The sequence below is a fragment of the Staurois parvus genome, unplaced genomic scaffold (genome assembly GCF_062004578.1).
Source record: "Staurois parvus isolate SC_StPar_1 unplaced genomic scaffold, SC_StPar_1.0 ptg001345l, whole genome shotgun sequence".
NCBI classification, from domain to species: domain Eukaryota; kingdom Metazoa; phylum Chordata; class Amphibia; order Anura; family Ranidae; genus Staurois; species Staurois parvus.
The window spans coordinates 559,311-577,145 of record NW_028319141.1 but is presented as its reverse complement, the minus strand read 5'-3'; the positions used below and the strand labels follow the sequence as shown (position 1 = coordinate 577,145).

General features: G+C 42.4%; 1 protein-coding gene across 1 annotated transcript in view; it reads left to right on the top strand.

The window, feature by feature from the left end:
- The window catches only part of LOC149436770 (uncharacterized), a 166,420-nt gene extending 153,389 nt beyond the window's left edge, over nucleotides 1–13,031 (top strand). Inside the window, 1 exon segment of the mRNA XM_089661487.1 lies at nucleotides 11,334–13,031. Coding sequence (XP_089517613.1) covers nucleotides 11,334–12,284 — 951 coding nt within the window. The 3' untranslated portion in view covers nucleotides 12,285–13,031.
- Nucleotides 13,032–17,835: the final 4,804 nt, after the last annotated feature.

The following is a 17,835-nucleotide window of genomic DNA, read 5'->3' as shown; positions in this document are numbered from 1 at the left end:
CGGAGAGGTGGGGAGGATTCTGGGAGGTCACATGACATCACTCTCATCTCTATTAATAAAACAAAGACCTGACCGGAGAGGTGAGGAGGATTCTGGGAAGTCACATGACATCACTCTTATCTCTATTAATAAAACAAAGACCTGACCGGAGAGGTGAGGAGGATTTTGGGAGGTCACATGACATCACTCTCATCTCTATTCATAAAACACAGACCTGACCGGAGAAGTGAGGGGGATTCTGGGAGGTCACATGACCACGCTTATCTCTATTAATAAAACACAGACTGACCGGAGAGGTGAGGAGGATTCTGGGAGGTCACATGACGTCACTCTTATCTCTATTAATAAAACAGACCTGACCGGAGAGGTGAGGAGGATTCTGGGAGGTCACATGATATCACTGATCCCTATTAATAAAACACGGACCTGACCGGAGAGGTGAGGAGGATTCTGGGAGGTCACATGACATCGCTCTTATCTCTATTAATAAAACACAGACCTGACCGGAGAGGTGAGGAGGATTCTGGGAGGTCACATGACATCACTCTCATCTCTATTAATAAAACACAGACCTGACCGGAGAGGTGAGGAGGATTTTGGGAGGTCACATGACATCACTCTCATCTCTGTTAATAAAACACAGACCTGACCGGAGAGGTGAGGAGGATTCTGGGAGGTCACATGACATCACTCTCATCTCTGTTAATACAACACAGACCTGACCGGAGAGGTGGGGAGGATTCTGGGAGGTCACATGACATCACTCTCATCTCTATTAATAAAACACAGACCTGACCGGAGAGGTGAGGAGGATTCTGGGAGGTCACATGACATCACTCTCATCTCTATTAATAAAACAAAGACCTGACCGGAGAGGTGAGGAGGATTCTGGGAAGTCACATGACATCACTCTTATCTCTATTAATAAAACAAAGACCTGACCGGAGAGGTGAGGAGGATTTTGGGAGGTCACATGACATCACTCTCATCTCTATTCATAAAACACAGACCTGACCGGAGAAGTGAGGGGGATTCTGGGAGGTCACATGACCACGCTTATCTCTATTAATAAAACACAGACTGACCGGAGAGGTGAGGAGGATTCTGGGAGGTCACATGACGTCACTCTTATCTCTATTAATAAAACAGACCTGACCGGAGAGGTGAAGAGGATTCTGGGAGGTCACATGATATCACTGATCCCTATTAATAAAACACGGACCTGACCGGAGAGGTGAGGAGGATTCTGGGAGGTCACATGACATCGCTCTTATCTCTATTAATAAAACACAGACCTGACCGGAGAGGTGAGGAGGATTCTGGGAGGTCACATGACATCACTCTCATCTCTATTAATAAAACACAGACCTGACCGGAGAGGTGAGGAGGATTCTGGGAGGTCACATGACATCACTCTCCTCTCTATTAATAAAACACAGACCTGACCGGAGAGGTGAGGAGGATTTTGGGAGGTCACATGACATCACTCTCATCTCTGTTAATACAACACAGACCTGACCGGAGAGGTGAGGAGAATTCTGGGAGGTCACATGACATCACTCTCATCTCTGTTAATACAACACAGACCTGACCGGAGAGGTGGGGAGGATTCTGGGAGGTCACATGACATCACTCTCATCTCTATTAATAAAACACAGACCTGACCGGAGAGGTGAGGAGGATTCTGGGAGGTCACATGACATCACTCTCATCTCTATTAACCTCCCTAGCAGTCTGATTATGTCAGTATTTCTGTGCTGAAAGCGGTACATTTTTTTGCATGGAAATATGTATTTTTTTATTGTCGGCCTGTAATTCTTAGGAATAACTCACTGAAATCTGTCCGGACAAGAGTCTAGTAACCATCCCGGGGAGGATAAAACTTGAAACACAAAATCATAAATAATAATTTAATAAATAATCATAAAAAATAATAATATAATAATAATAAATGTAATTCAATAATATAAACAAACCAAAAACACTGAAATGTGAAATATAGCGCCAAGTTCGCACATCGCTGAGCTCGGTCGCAGAATCGTTTTCAGTGTCTGATGAGGAATTTCCCCCACCAATCATTATCACTCAATTCTGCAAGTGGTTCTGATTTACTATCACTGTTCTCTAGCCGGTCTATAACCACGTCTGACCTAAAGGGACGCTTTTTGGATGCCATGGACGTTTCTCAGTTTCCAGGCAGAAAGAACAGTAAAAATGCAGGCAGGGCGCCGGACAAAGCACTCGGGACAAAATGTATGTGAAATGGTTTGATACAGGAATGTTATACGATGTGATTTTAGTGAATGTCACTTTTTGCCATTTTCAAATTTCTCGTACGTCCCGACGCTCGCAGGGGAGGGAACCCAGAAAACAGATGACGGCATCCGCCGGAATACATTGCTTGGGACACTGCAGGAGGGACATCGCGGGAGCGGAGGACAAGGTGGGAGATCGAGGGATCACGGAGCAGCGCCACATGGTATTCCCGAGTGTAGCTCGGGGTTACCGCTTGTGGTACTGAAACCTTACCCTGAGCTACACTTGGGAATACCATCAGGAAGGTTAATAATACACAGACCTGACCGGAGAGGTGAGGAGGATTCTGGGAGGTCACATGACATCACTCTTATCTCTTAATAAAACACAGACCTGACCTCAGAGGTGAGGAGGATTCTGGGAGGTCACATGACATCACTCTCATCTCTATTAATAAAACACAGACCTGACCGGAGAAGTGAGGAGGATTCTGGGAGGACACATGACATCACTCATCTCTATTAATAAAACACAGACCTGACCGGAGAGGTGAGGAGAATTCTGGGAGGTCACATGACATCACTCTGATCTCTATTAATAAAACACAGACCTGACCGGAGAGGTGAGGAGGATTCTGGGAGGTCACATGACATCACTCTGATCTCTATTAATAAAACACAGACCTGACCGGAGAGGTGAGGAGGATTCTGGGAGGTCACATGACATCACTCTGATCTCTATTAATAATACACAGACCTGACCGGAGAGGTGAGGAGAATTCTGGGAGGTCACATGACATCACTCTTATCTCTATTAATAATACACAGTGTGACGATTGCGATGTCAAATCCCTGCCCCTCTCACCAGACTCATGACCGAAGGACTAGCCAATCTAAAACCGCAATGTCACATGCGTAACAATGCCACGGCCAGCTGCACCCTGCACAACGATTTTCCAACTCACTGGACCACAAATCGATGTACCAGCAGCCTGAGCGCAATTGTTACTGGGTCAGGTTAATTACGCAATTAACCCTTCACACTGCCACCACCTCCTTTTTGTACAGAGAAAGAGAAAACTTGACAATATCAGCAATAACACTAGGATGGTTGAAATAATCATCTGTATACCACTGTAATCGCAGGCAGGTTATACAGAGGGTTAAACACACACAGTAGCGCTCTTCAGCAGCAGGAATTCGTAAGTTGCATTAAAGAGCTTTAGAAACAGTTCAACACTTTCAGAAAGTAAGTTTTATTACTAAAAGGTCAAAAGGGTGCAATAATAATATTTACAAAAAAAAGATGTAACCAATATATATAAATATATAGAGAGCAATAACACAGCAAAGAGACAACAGAAAGAAGTTTAGGTAGAGAAGTACTAGCCAAAAAGCCTTGGGTTATGCAGCTTCAAGTCTCATGAGACAAAAAGGATTTCTTATCTCTACTGCTAGTTTCGATGTTAAAAGCAGGAGACTCTTCTCTTCTCTCACCCACACTCCAAGCATAACAGCCTTTTTCTAGCAAATCCCAGCAGGGTGTCTCTTTGGAGTAGTAACCAATGGTCTCTTTTTGGGGAGGGGTGTTGGGTGGAGACCTAAGTTACAACCAGAATCTCTCCTAGCTAATATTTTGGCTCATAACTTTTCCTAGGTACATTTGCCGGCCTGGTCACTAGTATATTAATACTCAGCCGCATCTGCGGAATGGTTAGAGATGAAACATGAAATATGCACTTGAATGGTTCAAGAGATATACTTTTCTGTTTTTCTCTGTATGTCAGCTAAGGGGTGTCACATACCAGGAGAATGGCCTCAATCTGAGCCTTCCGAATATAGGCTCCATGTTTAGGTAGTTATGTCCTACGTGAAGATATCAACTTATATGAAAAGTGAGTTTTTAAAAGTAAGTCTGTTTTTACGACCCCTTGGAAGGTCTTTTGAAGTTCAGTGAGGGACTCGGTTTATACTTTTACGATGTGCCAGATTGCAGTTTATTAGACAGCTAGGCACCCAGCTCGTGAGGTTTTATAGCTCGGAGCTTCCTGCTGTGTTTTGGCCGCCTGTGACCCTTCTCATCACTCAGGCCACATATCACCCAACAGCGAGGGAGGGGGAAGAGAGATCTACAAGATGGAGGGGGTAGCCTGCCTTGAGAGTTAGAAATTGTATAACATAGAAAATTCTTAACAAAATGGGGGGCCGCGTCCATCTCTGTGTGCACAATTGCTACACACAGACCTGACCGGAGAGGTGAGGAGGATTCTGGGATTCTAACATGATATTCTTATTGGTTCCTCATTACAGAGATTTCCTCTTCTGAAGTCAGGTGATCATATGACCATCACAGTGCCTCCATGTGACTCCCTAAACCCTGAGAGACACAACATGCAGAAGATTCTAGAAGTCACCAAGAAGATGATGGAGCTGCTGACAGGAGAGGTGAGCGGTGCCGGGAATTCTGGGACATTCTCCAGTAACAGACAAGGGATGTGTCTGGATGGTGACTGTATCATTGTGTGTGTCAGGTTCCTATAAGGTGTCAGGGTGTCACTGTCTATTTCTCCATGGAGGAGTGGGAGTATTTAGAAGGACACAAGGATCTCTACAAGGACGTCATGATGGACAATCAGCCGCCCCTCACATCACCGGGTAAGAGGAGACTTTATTGTAAAGGAGAGAGCAGTACGGAGGATCCACCTAGATCCCCCATCATCTGATAAACACATAGAAACAATGGATTCAGTCAGTGTGTGTGTTTCCTACAGATGGATCCAGTCATGGGAACCCACCAGAGAGATGTCCCCGTCCTCTGTATTCCCAGGATTCCACACAGGAAGGTCACACCATCCCTCACCATCATCAGGTAGATGAGGAACAATCACTGATAGTATCATTAGGATCTGTACATTATCTGCATTGTTACCATTGATGTCATTTTATTATATATTCAGAGTGGAGACCTGAGAGAATTTGAGGTGAAAGCAGAAGAAGAAGAGGCGTATGTGAGGGATGATCAGCAGTCTATGGAGGAGGATGGAATAACGGGGACATTTATAGAGGAGGACACTCCTACAGAGATCAGCACAGGTGGGTCATGAACACTAAATCCATTCCTCCACCCATACTGCTCACTGATTGGTCCAGAGTAGGGCGGGGACTGGGTGATATCAGCCTGTAATCCCCTGGTCACTTTCCTGAGCTGTGTTCCCCGTCCTGTATTCCTGGATTTCTCTCGGATAATCTTCCTTCTCTGTGCTGCAGACACAATTTATGTCTCTAGACTGGATTTATGGAGGTTCTGGGGTTCAGCTGGCAGCAAGATGTTCATTTTCACCATAGATGTCTATGGGTCCAGAAACATGTCTGACAGAACAATTCTCCCAGGGGACCTTCTCTGTTATCTGCTGGCTGTGCCGGGTGGAGGGATATGGCTGTAGTGTCTCAGACCCAAGTCACTGAGTGCAGTCTCAGGAGATGGGAGGCAGCGGTGTGGGATCTCTGCAACTTGTCTACAGTAAACATTTAAAGTGGTTGTAAACCCTCCATATACCCAGTGCAGTGACTGGCCTCAGGTGACACACAGAGATAAAAAAAAATCCTCCTACATACGTTGTACCTGTGTATCTGTAGCACTTTCTTCTCTATATTTGTTCAAAGTCTAGAATATTTACAGCTTGTCTGAGAAGTCAGAAAAAAGGGGGCAGAGAGCTGAAGTCACTCTCTTCAGAGCTCAGTGAAATGAGCTCTGAGAAACAATTGATGGGAAGGGACACACTTCCTTCACACAGGAACAGAGCTGAGGCTGTCAATCAGAGGCTGTGTGCTGGAGCTCCCTCCCCTGTCATCTTTTTTTTCTTGGTGTCAGGAAGATTTGTTAGAAGTGATTCATGCTGATCACAGAGGAAGGAGACAGCAGACAGAAATGGCTCTTATTGCTCTGGAGTGAGACAAGTACACACTGTAGAGGGATATGTTTGTTCATATTCCATGTCTGAGGGTTACAACCACTGTAAGTGATCTCTGATTACTAAACACCAATTTGATGTGATCCTTACACTATTTATTAGTATCGCCCCCTTGTCCTGAATAGAGGTACTATGTGGGTTTAGTTTGTGGCTGGGCTGTACTTGGCTCAGGCTGATTGTATAGTTCTTCACTTGGTTTCTCCCTAAGTTTAGGTTGTCTTGTGATGTCTCACTGTGGCCAGTAGATGTCACTGCTATCACTGGACATAGGATGAGATTTCACCAACCCCTCGCCCTCCTGTGGATTTACCCCCCTTAATGACCACGCCTCTTTTTGCTACTCAGCGCTGCACTAATTCCACTGATAATTGCGCGGTCATGCAATGCTGCACCCAAATGAAATTTACATCCTTTTTTTCACACAAATAGAGCTTTCTTTCAGTGGTATTTGATTATCTGTGCACTTTTTTTTATTTTTCACACTATATATAAAGAAAAAAAAAATTTTTGAAGAAAAATTATATTTTTTGCTTTCAGCTATAAAAAATATATAGTAAACTCAAAGTTGGTTATAAATTTAGGCCAAAATGTATTCTGCTCCATGTTTTTGGTAAAAAAAATCCCAATAAGTGCATATTGATTGCTTTGTGTGACAGTTATAGCGTCTACAAACTATGGGATAGATAATGCAATTTATGCCATTTTTTGCTATACAGCACTGTGCTAGTTTAACAGACAATTGCGCGGTCATGCAATACGGTACATAAATGAAAGTTACATCCTTTTTTTCCCACAAATTGAGCTTTCTTTCGGTGGTATTTAATCGCCTGTGCGTTTTTTTTATTTTTTGCGCTATAAAAAAAGGCTGACAATTTTGAGAAAAAAAAACAATATTTTGGACTTTTTGCTATAAAACATGTCCAGTAAAAAAATGTAAAAATCAAATTTAGTCATAAATTTCTACCAAAATGCATTCTGTGACATGTCTTTGCTTAAAAATAATCCCAATACGTGTAAATTAATTGGTTTATGTGAAAGTTATAACGTTTACAAATGGCGGGAAAGATACTGGGATTTTTATTTTTAATTATACTAATAATGGAACTTATTGCGGTGATCAGCGATTTATGACAGTGATCAGCGACTTATGGCGGGACTGCGGCAGACATTTTGACATAGGGGGGAACTGACTTGGGGTCACTGACATCCCCAGTGACACCAATACAGTGATCAGTGCAAAAAAAACCACTGACCCTGTACTAATGGCACTGGGGAGGAAGGGGTTAACATTTTTTAGGTAATGAAAGGGTTAACTGTGTGAGGGGAGTGTTTTACTAGTGGGCGGGGGTGTGTACTGAAGGGAACACACTGATCCCTAGAGATTAAGTCTTCTCTCAGGTTCAGCGTGTTTGGAACTGACAGATAGCAGAGCTGTAATGTAAACACTGCAGCCGTGCTGTCTGTCAGTGATTACTTGTAATCGCTGGCACCCCGCGGGAAATGACCCGCCCGGAGCCGGTGACAGACACCTGCTGCCACGATCGGCAGGTAGGGTAGAGCGGGCACACGCCTCACGCGCGCCCCCTACCTGTTTTGCACAGCGACGTTAAAAGACGGCATTGTGCGTACAGGTGCCGCCCTGCTGCAGTAACAACACTGTGGCGGGTCGGCAAGCGGTTAAACCACAAATGTCCCATATTATAGCTTACCAATCATTGGATGTGGCGGCTGCATTCCTTTTCTTTGGATTTTTTCCCTGTTTTCACCTGGTGATCTGGCCAGTTACACACCTTCTGTATTAGAGCGCCCCCACTGTGGAGACAGCAGCATGGTCAGTCTGGGGGGAGGGGAGTGTTAGATGTACTAGCAGATTTAAAAACAGTAACTAATTGAAGCCAAACTCCAGCTCACACTTCATATTCAGTTTCATCAAACAGGTTTTTCTTTTTGGGATAAAAGTTTTACATGAATAAATAAAAGCTGATCATTGTAAGCCCCCTGTCAGTGGTAAATGGTCTTTATAAAACAACAGATTTACTGGCTAGATCACTAGATGAATATAGAAGAAAACTAATACTGTATAGTCCTAACTTTTGTATCCTATACAAGTTGGACATTACATAGGTCTTAATTATTTTACACCCATTTCCTCCCAGCTGGACATTTTATATCGGATGATGTGATTGGAGCACAGACTTTTACATGGTGATAATTAGAGATGAGCGAATTTTTCAAAAATTCGATTCGGCTGATTCGGCGAATTCCAGTGTGAAATTCGATTCGATGCGAATTTCTTCGCTACGAAGATGACTTATAAAAAGGGTTTCTAGGCTTCAGAGAGCCTTTAAATTAGTGCAGAACACTGTACCTTTAATTTAAATGCCCTTGGAGATGAGGAAAGAGAAGGAGAAGGAGAAGGATGAGAAGAAGGAGAAGGATGAGAAGAAGGAGAAGGAGAAGGATGAGAAGAAGGAGAAGGAGAAGGATGAGAAGAAGGAGAAGGATGAGAAGAAGGAGAAGGAGAAGGATGAGAAGAAGGAGAAGGAGAAGGATGAGGAGAAGGAGAAGGATGAGAAGAAGGAGAAGGAGAAGGATGAGAAGAAGGAGAAGGATGAGAAGAAGGAGAAGGATGAGAAGAAGGAGAAGGATGAGAAGATGGAGAAGGAGAAGGATGAGAAGAAGGAGAAGGAGAAGGATGAGAAGAAGGAGAAGGAGAAGGATGAGAAGAAGGAGAAGGATGAGGAGAAGGAGAAGGATGAGGAGAAGGAGAAGGATGAGAAGAAGGAGAAGGATGAGAAGAAGGAGAAGGATGAGAAGAAGGAGAAGGATGAGAAGAAGGAGAAGGATGAGAAGAAGGAGAAGGAGAAGGATGAGAAGAAGGAGAAGGATGAGAAGAAGGAGAAGGATGAGAAGAAGGAGAAGGAGAAGCAGAAGGAGAAGGATGAGAAGAAGGAAAAGGAGAAGGATGAGAAGATGGAGAAGGAGAAGGATGAGAAGAAGGAGAAGGAGAAGGATGAGAAGAAGGAGAAGGATGAGAAGATGGAGAAGGAGAAGGATGAGAAGATGGAGAAGGATGAGAAGAAGGAGAAGGATGAGAAGAAGGAGAAGGAGAAGGATGAGAAGAAGGAGAAGGAGAAGGATGAGAAGAAGGAGAAGGAGAAGGATGAGAAGAAGGAGAAGGATGAGAAGAAGGAGAAGGAAAAGGATGAGAAGAAGGAGAAGGAGAAGGATGAGAAGAAGGAGAAGGATGAGAAGAAGGAGAAGGATGAGAAGAAGGATGAGAAGAAGGATGAGAAGAAGGACAGTTCTGTGACAGTTTCTGTCTATTTCTGACAGTTCTGGGACATTCACTCCATACAGCTGTTTCAACCGCTGTATGGAGGGAATGTCATGGAACTGTCAGAAATAGACTATTAATGACAGTTCTGGGACTGTCCTTCCATGCAGCGGTTGAAACATTGTATGTATTTGTTTCCATAAATGGATCCATTTATGGAAACAAATAGATACAATGTTTCAACCGCTGTATGGAAGGACAGTCCCAGAACTGTCATTAATAGTCTATTTCTGACAGTTCCATGACATTCCCTCCATACAGCGGTTGAAACAGCTGTATGGAGGTAATGTCCCAGAACTGTCAGAAATAGACTATTTCTGACAGTTCTGGGACATTCCCTCCATACAGCGGTTTTCGGCAAAAAGTGTATGTGCAGAGTTCCTCTATTCTGCAGATACACTTAGAGGAGCTCTGCAGATACACTTAGAGGAGCTCTGCACATACACTTTTTGCCGGCTTGGAATTATTCTTATTTTCATCCTACTTCTTCTTCTTCTTCATCCTCATCCTCATCCTCTTCTTCTTCTGAGGATGAGGATGAGGATGAAGAAGAAGAAGAAGAAGTAGGATGAAAATAAGATTAATTCCAAGCCGGCAAAAAGTGTATGTGCAGAGCTCCTCTAAGTGTATCTGCAGAATAGAGGAACTCTGCACATACACTTTTTGCCGGCTTGCAATTATTCTTATTTTCATCCTACTTCTTCTTCTTCTTCTTCTTCTTCATCCTCTTCTTCTTCTTCTGAGGATGAGGATAAAGAAGAAGAAGAAGAAGAAGAAGAAGTAGGATGAAAATAAGATTAATTCCAAACAGGCAAAAAGTGTATGTGCAGAGCTCCTCTAAGTGTATCTGCAGAATAGAGGAACTCTGCACATACACTTTTTGCCGGCTTGGAATTATTCTTATTTTCATCCTACTGCTTCTTCTTCTTCTTCATCCTCATCCTCATCCTCAGAAGAAGAGGATGAGGATGAAGAAGAAGAAGAAGAAGTAGGATGAAAAGAAGAATAATTCCAAGCCGGCAAAAAGTGTATGTGCAGAGTTCCTCTATTTCTGACAGTTCTCTCACAGCTTCTTCACATGTACAGCGGTTGAAACATCTGTATCCTAAATGGAAACTAATAGATACAATGTTTCAACCTCTAAACATGTGTTCCTTCTGTCAGAGAACTGTCAGAAATAGCGGAGCTCACTGCAGGGACACTTTTGCCGGCTGATCGGGAAATGTTCGATTCGCGCACCCGAAGTAGGCAAAATTTCGGTTTCGCCGCGAATCGAATATTTCCTGAAATTCGACTCGAATTCCGGTTCGCCTGGTTCGATTCGCTCATCTCTAGTGATAATAATGTGATAACATCCTCCAACTTTGGACCCTTAAACAGAAAGTGATAATGAGGGAGGAGTCAATACCCCAATGATGGTGGTCTTCAGGATCAGTCCAGTCTTCATCTTGGCGATGAGTGATAGAGGGGGTGGGGACCCTCGTCCTATAATCCCCTCATCACTGTCCCTCCTATAAAAGACAGTTCTGGTTGTTTCCTCACTCTCTGACTAAGGTCCATGAATAAAGAAATGACCTGGTAGGAGATCAGAGGAGCCATTTCCTAGTTCCCTTGAGGGTGGAATTGTAAGCTCCTCAGAGACCAAGCTGCCTGATGTGGGTGGAGTCCTGGTTTGGAGGAACCAATCCGCTCCTGTCTAGTAATCCTCTTTGTCTTTGTATTTTAGTCCATGGCCGGGAGATGAGGAAAACCTCCGAGGATTGTCTCACTTTGTCTCCAGACTGGAAAGTAGAAGATGAGGACATCACACAGTATAGTCCAGGAGAAAACCCGGCTCCCTCCAATGTCCATCCGGCACCACCCAGTGTAGATGGACCATCGGATTCCTCGTATCCTGAGGAACCTCAGACTGTGTGGGACCGGGCCGGCCTTCCAACAGGGAAGAGCTTCTCCTGTACTGAGTGTGGGAAGGGTTTCTGTTCTAAGTACAATCTTAATGTGCATAAAATATGTCACACAGGGGAAAAGCCGTACTCCTGTCCTGAGTGTGGGAAATGTTTTTCAGTGAAGTCCAGTCTTCACAAACATCAGAGATCTCACACGGGGGAGAATCTGTATTCCTGTCCTGAGTGTGGGAAATGTTTTTTGCAAAAGTCCAACTTTCAAACACATCAGAGATCTCACACGGGGGAGAAGCCGTATTCTTGTCCTGAGTGTGGGAAATGTTTTTCAGTGAAGGCCAGTCTTCAGAAACATCAGAGATCTCACACGGGAGAAAAGCCATATTTGTGTCCTGAGTGCGGGAAATGTTTTTCAGTGAAGTCCCATCTTTCCAGGCATCAGAGATCTCACACGGGGGAGAAGCCATATTCCTGTTCTGAGTGCAGGAAATGTTTTTCAGATAAGTCCAGTCTGTACACACATCAGAGATCTCACACGGGGGAGAAGCCGTATTTCTGTTCTGAGTGTGGGAAATGTTTTTCAAAGAAGCCCAATCTTTATAATCATCAGAAATTGCACACAGGAGAGAAGCCATATTCCTGTCCTGAGTGTGGGAAATGTTTTGTAGAGAAATCAAAACTCGTCAGACATCAGAAGTCTCATGTGGTTGAAAAGCAATTTTCCTGTCTTGACTGCGGGAAATGTTTTTCGGAGAAGTCCAGTCTTTACACACATCAGAGGTCTCACACGGGGGAGAAGCCACTTTCCTGTCCTGAATGAAGGAAATGTTCCTGTTAGATATAACCTAATATCTGCTTATTGACATTACTAACATATGTATGAATGTGTTGGATCTTTTCTCTACATTCTAGTATAGTAACGTGGTAGTAATTAGTCATGAATTGGTTTGCTAGCTTTCCTCCCCCATCTCTGTGGGTAGGAGCTAAAGTTTCACTAATAGAGATTTGTAAGAATCTTCTTGATACATGGTAAGCTTACACATTTTATACTGTAATATTTCTTGATTAGGATATTTATATATGATATAACTTTTATATTAAGACTATTTTTAGGAAATTATATATATATATATAGTATATACAGTATGTGTAACACATCCCATCCCCCCTGACTGATGGAATATCAGTGAAGTTTTGATTAGAGGTCCCAAGGATTCATTTTCAGACTCTCTCCTAGGGGAGGGGAGAAGACTGAAGGTTTGTTCTATACATCTGTCACCAGATATTATTGTGGGACTATAAGAACCAGAGAGGAAAACCAGCCAACTTTTAGGAGAAGGTGGGGGCTGAATTGCTCCTTATAGAGCAGAACAAAGACTTTTTGGTGGCACACTTTTTAGAAGCTGGGCTAAGGAGCCTACAGATTCACACTACACAAACAATTTTACATACAATTTTTATCTCAAGAACAGAACTATATTTTTTGGACATTATCTAAACATTTTGTATTCCAATATTTTATTTCTAATTGTATGCAATATTATTATTAAATACATTTTTGAGTTTATGCAAGAGTTGGAAGGATTTTCTATTTTGCACTTTTCTCATCAATACAAGTTAACAAAACATCGAGACAATCCGGTATTTTGCAGTGGCGAGTCAGACCAGTTTGATTTTTTCCGAATATCGATAGTTTTTGACTTTTTTCTCCTTCACCTTGATGAGAGAGAAGATGGCTGCAAGGTCAGCAAAATATGAAGTCGAGCTTTCAGGAGAAATAAAAGCCTTCAGCAGATGACCCTTTGGCATAATCGAAATCAGCCTAGAATCAGAATTGGTGAGAGTTTTGTGCAGATGCAAGAAAACGCTGTTCCTTGGTGATGTAATTTCCCGCCAAGAGAGAAAAGGAACGTTACATGAAGAAAGACCTTCTTAATTGGTAAGTAATGGATTGTATTGATGAATTGTCTAAATTTGTTAAAGATGATGAACTTTGGCGGTACATGTATAATGAGTGCTTACAGGATAATATTAAGATAGAAAAATCTAGGTTTTCCTTTAAGAAATTGAGCAAACAAGTTAGAAATGTAATGAAGTGAGTTAATGTTTTTAACACCATGATTTTGGAGGTTCCTAGGATTGCTGCTTGTGTAAAGAATAAGTCAGAGGAAGATAACAGTGTATATGCTAATTGCCAGACTTTGAGCAAACAGTTAACCTGCAAAGTGCAATTCAAACGAAAGACATTCAGCTTTCTGAACTACAGAATGATATTGTGATGGAGGATAGGCAGGACAGAACACACAAAGCAGATGGCAAACACACAAAGCTTTATTAAAGCAAATGACAGTCACTCAGTTGGGGTCTGCAGGGAGCGTGGCAGGACCCGGTATGGGGAAGTAGCAAGGAGAGGGATCAAAACAGTTGTAATCGGGTCCCAGGGGCAAAGTTAGAGACTCTACAACAGTTTATAATCCAAGCAGGGAAATGGAGATAGAGTACAGGAACAGTTCAGGGGAATAAAACGGGTGAATACACTCACGGCTCCGGCAGGGATGCCCGGAATCACAGCAGATGCCAGTCAGGGGACAGTGGGTGGTAATTCTCCCCCACATCCCTGGTTATTGCAGAGTGGCAGCCCAGTATCAGGCTTTTGCAGAGTGGCCGTGAGAGTCTCGCCGCAGCAGAGACTTCTCAGTGGCTGTGCAGCAGAACAAACAACCAGGGAGCCCAGCATCGGCCTTCTTAAGCCGATGCAGGACGCTCCTTGGTCATCCTGGCAACCGTGGGTGGCATGCCTTGTCGCCCGGCAATGAGGCATGCCCCCCTTGACATGGGCCTTGCTCTCGAGAGCGCGGCCTTTGTCGGTATCTGCAAGCGCAGGAACTTTAATGCCCGCGTTGCAGATGCCGGGGCCGTGCAGCATCAGGCTGACTGCCGTGGCCCTGAACATCCCTGCGGGAGGTTCGCGGAGGGGTGTGAACCTCACTGTGGGAAACTACCTTCCTCCCGCCGGCCAAGCCGGATGGGGGAATATAAGTGATAGGGGTGACAGGAGTCACACCTCTTATCCTGAGCAGCCCGGCTTCAAAGGACCACGACAGGATGAGAGGTGGAGGGGGATGAAGGTGAGCCAAGGGGGGATCGGGACATCTGTCACACCATGACTGATATAAAAAGAATTTGTGTAAATACTAGCCAGAGGCAAGGCAGACAAAAATCTTTAATAGCAGACATCCAGTTTATAGAAGATGATCTGCAGGATCATGAAGCAATGCTTAAGAGAAAATGAATGGATAAAGCTGCAGAACTTAATCTTAAGATCCTTGATCAGCTCATGAAAATTTTGAAGGATATGCCAGCCTATGACATGAAAGCGGATGCTTTTCATAATACAGAAGTTTTTGAAATTTTGTGCAATAACTTTTGCCTGAATGAGGAGCAAAGAAATGTTTTCTTCAGATTATGGCTTCCCAGCTTTATGACATGTCGATTCACCAAAACCCCATATATTAATGAGGATGATGTGGAAATTCATTACAATGCATCAGATCGATTGCGTCAGTTTTTGCTATGTACAACTGGGGAGGAAACTCCTTCCCTGGAAATCTTAGACTCCTTTAGAGATACGATCAATGATGATCCTTTTGATTGTAAAAATAGATTTTCCAAAGTATACAAAATGATATTTAATTTGGCCAATGAGAGTTCTGCTATGATAAAAGCTTTTGTTAAAAAATTTAAGTATCTATATCCAGCATCTCTTATTTGCTGCCGGAAAAAATGATTTAGATCAAGCAGCCAAAGTTATAGATACAGTTAGCAGACAAATTAAACTAAACAATCAGAAGATGGAAAGTGTAGCTATTCAAAATGGAGATCAGAGAGAGACCACGTGCTTGGCCACACCCAATTATGGTGATGAACATGTCACAGGCAGACCTAGGGTCTCAGAGCAGACAGGAAATACTATTATTGTAAATGATTTAGTCATTTGAAAAGAGATTGTGTTCAATATGTATTAGATTTACAAAGAAAAACTTTGGAATTAGAAAGTGAAAATACAATTTCTGAACAATCTGCTCCTCCATGTTCCAACAATAGTCTGTCTGAGTTGCCTTATGCCTCAGAAGTCAAAGAGATCAGTTCACTGAGTGTCAACAACAGCTTGAACAATATGGTAAACAGTGCTGTTGTCATTAATAGGAATTGTTTATATTGCCATTTCCAAAATTAGAGTCAGGATCAAATCGAGATTCTTCTCCTTTACCGTTAGAATATGTTGCTTCAATGTTATTAGATGAAAGTGGAAGGCCATATGTACAGGGTGTATTGAATGGCAGGAACATAATGTTTTTAGTAGGTACATAAAACATAAACATAAATTACCTGTAAATGCCAATTCTCCAAAATGCAATTTACTTGATTTTAGTGGAAAATGTAGTTTAGTTGCTGGGAAAGTTTCTAATGTGACTTTTGAGATTCCAGGATTTCTGAAAACTAACATAAACATCTGATATTGTCATGGTGCACAGAACATTCTTGGTATCGATGTGATTAGTAAACTCAGTTTGATAATTGATTTATGTACTTCAACGTTATGGAGAGATCCATCTAGGCCCAAATCAACGTTAATTGATTCTTCCATGTATAGTAATGTTGGAAGTATTTGTACAGCAACTGCTGACATGTCTTCAGATCATAAATGGCCCCATACAGGAACCAATCTTGAATTGGAACAATTGGTTAGATCACATAAAGATCTTTGAAGTCAAAGCAAAAATGATGCAGGTTTGTTTAAAGATTTTGAAGCTGACATTGAAGGTAGAGACCCTAAGCCTCAACCTCAATACAAATTGCCATTAGAATCAATTAATCCAATTTCTTCCATTATAGATGAGTTTTTACAGCAAGGAATTTAAAGAAAGTACAATCAGTGGTGAATAATTGTATTTGGCCTATCAAGAAAGCTGATAATTCATATTCTTTATCAGTTGATTTCAGGATCACCTCCGACAAACACTGGGAAAAGAACGTTCTGACGTCAACATCGAGTAGCCCACGCCCAACACGTTTCGTCACCACAACGTCATCAAGGGGCGGAGGTGATCCGCGGTGAGCGGGGATCGTTCATCACCTCATTGCTGTGCATTGCTGTTTAAGCTGGTGTCTGTCTGGACACCTTTTTTGTGAGTTGTTTGAGCTTTTATTAAATTTACATATGTTTTAAACGTACTGCACCATCATGCTTTTTCCTTTGTCCCTGAGTGTGATTCATGCATATATGGAGGTATGGAATTAAATGGAGAGACTCATCATGAGATCCTTGGCTGCAGAGTATTGCTTTTGGTAGTGATACATTATCCCTCCTACTGTTCACCATTATTGATTACCTGGACGTGATTAAGAATTACCACATCTAATATCTGGACATCGTTCATTCACCGCTCCCAGAGCACAACTGCTATTGCTGCTCTATAATTTGATCAGCATATAGCTCTGGTGAGTTCATTTAATTCATTTGGTGGTGGATTATTCACAGTGTTATGAAGTCACAGAGAATATTTAGATTTTGTTTTGGACACTAGTTTATTTTGGACACTTAATATATGGTGAGATATATATATATATATATATATATATATAAATTTTTTTTTAGCGCATACCCTTATGAGATTTTGTTCACTTTGCCAAATTAATTGTTTGTATATATAATTTTTTTTGGTGGGTGTTGCTGCTGACACATAGTTTATTATTTTTAGAGATGAGCGAATCGAACCAGGCGAAGTGGAATTCGATTCGAATTTCAGGAAAAATTCGATTCGTGTCGAATCCGAATATTAGCCTACTTCGGGTGCGCGAATCGGATTTTTCCCGATCAGCCGGCAAAAGTGTCCCTGCAGAGAGCTCCGCTATTTCTGACAGTTCTCTGACAGTTCCTTCACATGTACAGCAGTTGAAACATTGTATCTATTTGTTTCCATTTAGGATACAGATGTTTTTATTCGGAAACAGATACAATGTTTCAACCGCTGTACATGTGAAAGTCAGAGAACTGTCAGAAATAGAGGAACTCTGCAGATACACTTTTTGCCGGTTTGGAATTATTCTTATTTTCATCCTACTTCTTCTTCTTCTTCTTCATCCTCATCCTCAGAAGAAGAAGAAGAGGATGAGGATGAAGAAGAAGAAGTAGGATGAAAATAAGAAGAATTCCAAGCCGGCAAAAAGTGTATCTGCAGAGCTCCTCTAAGTGTATCTGCAGAATAGAGGAGCTCTGCAGATACACTTTTTGCCGGCTTGGAATTCTTCTTATTTTCATCCTACTACTTCTTCTTCTTCTTCCTCTTCATCCTCATCCTCTTCTTCTT